General features: G+C 39.5%; 1 protein-coding gene across 1 annotated transcript in view; it reads left to right on the top strand.

The window, feature by feature from the left end:
* The first annotated feature begins 178 nt into the window (after window positions 1-178).
* The window catches only part of phkb (phosphorylase kinase, beta), a 117,559-nt gene continuing 111,548 nt past the window's right edge, over window positions 179-6,189 (top strand). Inside the window, exons 1-4 of the mRNA XM_029425173.1 lie at window positions 179-241; window positions 734-841; window positions 1,788-1,868; window positions 4,649-4,764. Of these exons, the coding sequence (XP_029281033.1) occupies window positions 179-241; window positions 734-841; window positions 1,788-1,868; window positions 4,649-4,764 (368 nt within the window). The remainder of the gene's footprint in view (window positions 242-733; window positions 842-1,787; window positions 1,869-4,648; window positions 4,765-6,189) is intronic.

Below are 6,189 nucleotides of genomic sequence, written 5' to 3'. Positions count from 1 at the left end.
TTTAATGTCAGGCTTAGCATTTACAGTCCCGTCAGGGGCGCTAAGGCTTACTAGAAATGACCAGATTAACTTTAAAAGAATGTATATGCTCGTTTCCGCTGAAACACTGCAGTGAAGACATTTGAAACGGCATACATGCTTTGAGTCTTTGAAGCTATTGAACTGTATTTGTAGGGGAATGATAGATGAAATTGAAGAACTTAAAAGTATTGACGTTTTAGATGAAGTGGAGGCACTGAAAGTAATTGAAGTGGCTCTTTAAACAGGAGCATTGAAATACATTTAATTGGCAGAATTATCACCAAGAGTAGTTTAATTATTGGTTGAACTGAAAGGAATTGAGCAGTCAGTTAAAGTAAGAGCATGAGTTGAAAACCACAGCGCTGTGGGACCTTCAAGTGGCAGGTGAAATTTACAAACACAGAAAAAGTTGAATCTGTTTAAGTGGAAGAACTGAAAGAAGTTGAAGTGCCAATGGAGGTGTAATGGTGCGATTTAAAAACGTAGGCGAGGATATGGCCTCAATATACACAAACAATAGCGCAAAACATGCAGTCCATTGCCGATGATAAACGTATTATACAAGGTTCCCAATGATGTGTTTTTGAATGTGTTCAAGGCTGCTACTGTGGTGTACCTTGGTGAGGAAACAAATGTCTCTCCCTGCTCCCTGCTTACCTGTGAACTCTCTCTTTCATCCTGTCCTCTCTGTGTCTGTGCATCTCTCTACCAGGTGGAGCAGTTTAAACAGGATCCCAGCCCCTTCAAGTGTCTGCACTCGGTGTTTAACGTAGACACCGGTGACGAAGTGCACTCCTATGGCGACTACCACCACCTGCAGGTCAGCCAGAGAGCAGACAAGTGCAGAAACGAGGCAGCCCTCGAATGAAACGATTAAACTAAAATCAGTTTTTACATCTACACATATACACAGTGTGTATGTGTTTGAATTTTGATATGTGCATCTTTCCACCTCAAATAAATATCCAGATAGAACAGTCGTGTTTCTTCAGGCTTCTTAAGGCTGAAGAGAGGTTGTATTGCATGTTAGACTGTCTAGTAAGTTCACACTACTCAGGTTTTTTTTATCACACATCTAATGTAACAACAATATTGTAAATGATTTCACTGACTATGATCAGGGAAGATACTCTCTGCAAAGCAAACCTTGCTAAAGGTGAAGGAACAACGGGATGTACAAATTAGCCAATCGATCTCTTTTTTTGTGTAAAAAAATGAAAATGCCAATGAATCATTTATTTTCTTCATCCCTCAACTTGGCATGCATGTACAATTGGAAAATTGACTTGTCCTCAAAGGTTGATGTGTATTAAATCGGCTATAAAACAGCTTATTCTTCTGTCAATGGTATAGACAGAGGTCAATCTGCTGTGTAACGTTTGAATGGAGACTGCATTCCTCCTGAAGGGTGGCTAATACATCCAGAGAGCTACATGGAAAATTATAATTTTGTGACAGAGAAGAAAAAGCTCATAAATCATCAAAATGTTATGGATGTTAAACTCTTCCTGAACAGTACATTTAGTCCTTGGCTGTGATTTCCTCCCAACAACTCTGCCATGAAGTAAATTGCGTTATTGATGACACCAGTTCCAATGCCAAAGGCCTAATAGCTAATATAAAGCTCACGCTTCAGTCTCTACACTATGTAGGAAATCAAAGACGGCTGTATTGACAAATGTGGAAATACCACACAGTGTACAAATGATAGTCATTTTTTTAATGGTATCTCATCCACTCTGTCCTTCCCTCTGTCATTGCTGCAGATCGATGCCGTTTCTCTGTTTCTGCTGTACTTGGTGGAGATGATCTGCTCTGGGCTGCAGATCATTTACAACACCGATGAGGTAAACAAGACACTAAAATCACTGCCAAGGTGATCGATTCTGCACACTAGGGACTTACGCCCCCATTGGTTTGACTAGTTCACTATCAGCAATCAGTATCCTGCCAGTTTAAAACAACTTCTTCTATATAAAGAATATATATTTTATAAGTTCAAGCTGCATGCAAAGTGTGTGTTATATTCATTCTAATGTTGATCAACATAAATAATTATTAATACCACCAAATGCTACACCGAAGCCGTCAGGTTGGGAACCGATAGCTTTCTGCATATTTCTCCTTGTTGCATTTCTTGAAAAATTACGTTTTGACTTTATCTGAAGTTAAACCTTAAAAACAATTTGCCGGGATTCCAGTATAGTGTGCTTCTGCATCAGGGACAGAAAATGTCAAAATATCTGGAGAAATATGAATCCCTCATGTACATGATTTGACAGCATATGCCTTTAAATACTGTCAATTTTAAATATATATATATATATATATATATATTTAAAATTGACAGTGTATATATATTTATTTCTTATAGTCAAAATGTAAAAACTCTGAAACAAACGAGTAATGAGATTCATAAGTTTAAAATGATGTGATGCCGCCTTCTGAAGATCCAACCAGATGCTATAAAGTAAGAGCAAAGGATTTATAAATTCAGTTAGATGTGCCCTAAATCCCCTCCAGATATCCTAGAGTAGACACAAACGCAGGATCAGGGGGCAGTTTCTCACTTTTATAGCTCGGCTCACATTTATGTTTTTGCTGAGCCACTCAATTGACTTTCAGCAGGGAAACGTTTCGATGATTTCATTGTGGAGGCTTAAATGTCCTCCTGGGAATCGAGCCGGTAACGTCTTATTTGGCAGCACACCAACACAGACCATTACTGAGAAGCTGCTTTGAATGGTTTTCTTTAGATTTTAATGCATCTGCCCGCTGTCAGTTTTTGTCTTCTTTATGTTTGTAACTTAATAAAACAACTTGGCTGTTAAGTTTACACAGTGTGCTGTTTATTGTAGGGCCCTGAGGAGCAGTTGGAACTTCATTAATTCTGTTAGTTTTTATAGTGTGCTCATTCACAGCTTTACTTACCGCCACAGAGCGGTGGAATTTGTGCCGCTGGTAAAGGAATCAGTTTGTTTACTAGATTGAGTTTATTTTAAGGAAGTAAGGACATGGTAAAACATTTTGCCACTAACCAATTAGTGTGTGCAGTCTTAACTGTGTTTACAGAAAACCCTCCCTAATAACCATTTCCCTCCATTTCTCACACCTCATGGCAAACACATTTACAATGCAACTTTTCTTCACGAGGGCAGGCCTTAATTTGCATGTTTCAACTTTTTATATTGCAAAAACACACACACACATCCTTTTATCAACTAAAATGAGAGAAAAGTGTCCTCACTGCTGTTCCATTTGGAATGATCACATTCTTGTTGTTAGCCGTCGCTGCTTGTGAAATCCATTGGCGTGTACTTGACTGAGCTGGAAGCTGCATTGCAGTATTTTTTTTTGTTCTCAAGGTAGGTGGCATAGAAAGGCTGCTGCGTGCCCTCTGAGAAGATGCACTATCGACCTCCTTCCAGATGCCATTTCCACTTATGCAGCATGAAATGGAGCATCTCATTAGCCTGTGTGTATCGCAGCCTGGGTTTCTTTTCTCACATGATACAGGTGTATGCATTTTTTCACGGCAAACCAATTCCCAAGAATACAAAAAAGAGGCAGAACTGGCAGGGACTGTCTTCTGGCGGCAGGGAGACAGAGGCTTGTTTGGCCGATGGGCAGTAAAATTCATTAAGATACCATTAAGATAGTAAAATGTTCCCCTCGTTAATCACAGCGCTCATAAAACCCCAAATAAGAGAGGCACCAAACCTTTTTTTCTTCCCTTCTCTGCTGTGCCCCCTCTTTCTCTGCCCTCCTTCACAGACTGGCCTAAATTAGTCCTACACAGGTTGTATCTGCTTCTCTCTATCTCTCCCTCTCCCTCTCTCCCTCTCCCCCCTACCTCATACTGTCATTTTAGATTAAATCTCCCATCAGTCAAGCACACACGCATGCACTACCAATTTCAGGTCTTTTTAAGGATTCAAGGCCTTTAAGTCATCACACTTTTTATGTCTTTCTTTCAGTTTATTTTTCTAGAAGTGCCTATTGATTTTGACATGTCTCTCTTAGAGTCTTTCTCCTCAGCAGATGATAGATATGATAAACTCCCTAACTCCGCTAGTTACGGCTTTAAAACGGAGAGCTTTGTTTGGTGATGAACTCAAGGACACTGCTCATGAGTTTCTAGAGTCTGTAATTAAAGGGTAATGCGCTAATGTTTAAAATTGAGCTATAAATGGATGTTCCGTGTCCGTATGTCTCCATTCAGTGTCGTGTCATGGGCAGTTAACAAGCCAATGGAGCTACGGCCTCACATACTGCCACACTGTACTACTTAATAACACCTTGTCTGCAGCTGCAGGGACACTTTGACCTTGAGCGTTGATGAGGAATCAGCTGACTTGTTCACTTTACTAACCCGTATAATGAGAGTGGGTGTTACACACCTTACCCCAGATCAATATCAAAGGTCACTCATTACTGTATGTGTGTGTGTAAGTGTGTGTAAGTGTGCGTAAGTGTGCGTAAGGCTGGGTGTGCAGCTGCAGCTGAAACCATGCGTTATTGTGCGTTTGTATGTGAAACATACTGTGAATGTGTATGCAGGTCTCTACATTGCATCCATTCTTAATGTCCCATGCGTTCCTATGTTTGATGTGTTTTCTGTGTGCAGGTTTCCTTCATCCAGAACTTGGTGTTCTGTGTGGAAAGAGCCTACAGGGTGCCTGACTACGGCATGTGGGAGAGAGGCAGCAAATACAACAACGGCAGCACTGAGCTGCATTCCAGGTCAGCAACACACAAAGAATATGTAAAATAAATGTGCCTAGTATATAAATCTAATGACTAGTTTGACTGAACAGTTTTCAGATTTTCAGCCCTATTTCTGAGTTATAGAGGTGGCGTATCTATAACATCTACCACACCAATATCCTCTGTGTCGCTGTGAACAGCTTTATCAGAGTAGTTTACCATCCTGCAATAAATCCTACGGAAGCCCTGACAGGCAAGTGAAAAAAGAAAATTCTGGATATCCATTTTCTAACTCTCCTGTGGAAAAAAAAAAAAGGACTTGTCTAAGTTTTGCCAGAAACATTTTTCTTACGTTTTTTTCATCTGTGAAATTTATGCATTTTTTCTAACAGGATCCTTTTTCCAACCGTTTGTTGTTGTAATACTCATTCTGGCCCCAAGATGCAGAAGTGCCCCACTACCACTACAGAAATGTAGAAAGATTATCCTGTTAAAAACCTTTTTTCACCTGCTCTTAAATCATAAACCTACAGAAAACAATTCAGATCAGAATTTCCTTTGGTCGCTTGCCTCTCAGGGCGTCACAGTGTAGGATTCAGGGAGAGTTTGACTGACATAAGTTGGACTTTCTCCTCAGTGTGTGTGTAAGGCCAGTGATGTGAAAATCTAATCAACGTGGATAGAGGCAGGGAGAAATGTAAGGACAGTGGGAGGAGGGAGAAGAGAATGGTGAGAGATAAAGGTGAAGGGAGGAACAGAGGAAAGAGAGGAACATATTATAGACGGTATGAAAGGCCCATAGATGCAAGCAGAGATAATGTTTTGGTGGTCTGGCCTTTAAACTGCTCCTGACACAACAGAGGGCTGGGAAGCGCTTCTGGTCTTTTGTCTTTTTATATTGCAATTGTATTGAACTGAAACAGTTAAGCGTTTACTAAACTAGAACCTAGACATACCTTTGCTATGTCATGCTTTTTTTTAATTATTGGCATTGAGCGGAGAGGAAATCGGCTTTGAAGTGGATTATATGACTGGAATATTTGTTTAAACAGCCTCTTATCAGCTTTTCTTTGGATTTCATTTTAACCGGTGGTGCCTTTCCAATTCTTATTATAATTACTATTATTATTATAATTATCTTATTATTATTTCAGTGCTATCCTTTATGTCTTTATTAAAACTGACTCCTTAATATAATCTGTAAAATACATTTCTGAATTAGTGCTATTTGTAAGAGCAAATGTATTAGCGAAGAGTTGCAAATTGATGAATAGATGAGCAACATTAGCGCTCGTTTAAATTTACAAAGCACTTCAATACCTGCTGCTCCATAGAGTATAAGGAAATTGCTCAAGTACGCCCTTCACGCTTTAAAATATTTTTTACATCTACTGCCAAAACTAAATCTGGTCAAGCCAATGTGCAACTAGTTTCTATTTACCATAAAGATACATTTGGTCT

Source organism: Cottoperca gobio, chromosome 3 (assembly GCF_900634415.1).
Source record: "Cottoperca gobio chromosome 3, fCotGob3.1, whole genome shotgun sequence".
NCBI classification, from domain to species: domain Eukaryota; kingdom Metazoa; phylum Chordata; class Actinopteri; order Perciformes; family Bovichtidae; genus Cottoperca; species Cottoperca gobio.
The sequence above is the reverse complement of the archived record's forward strand: the minus strand, read 5'-3'. Positions and strand labels throughout refer to the sequence as shown.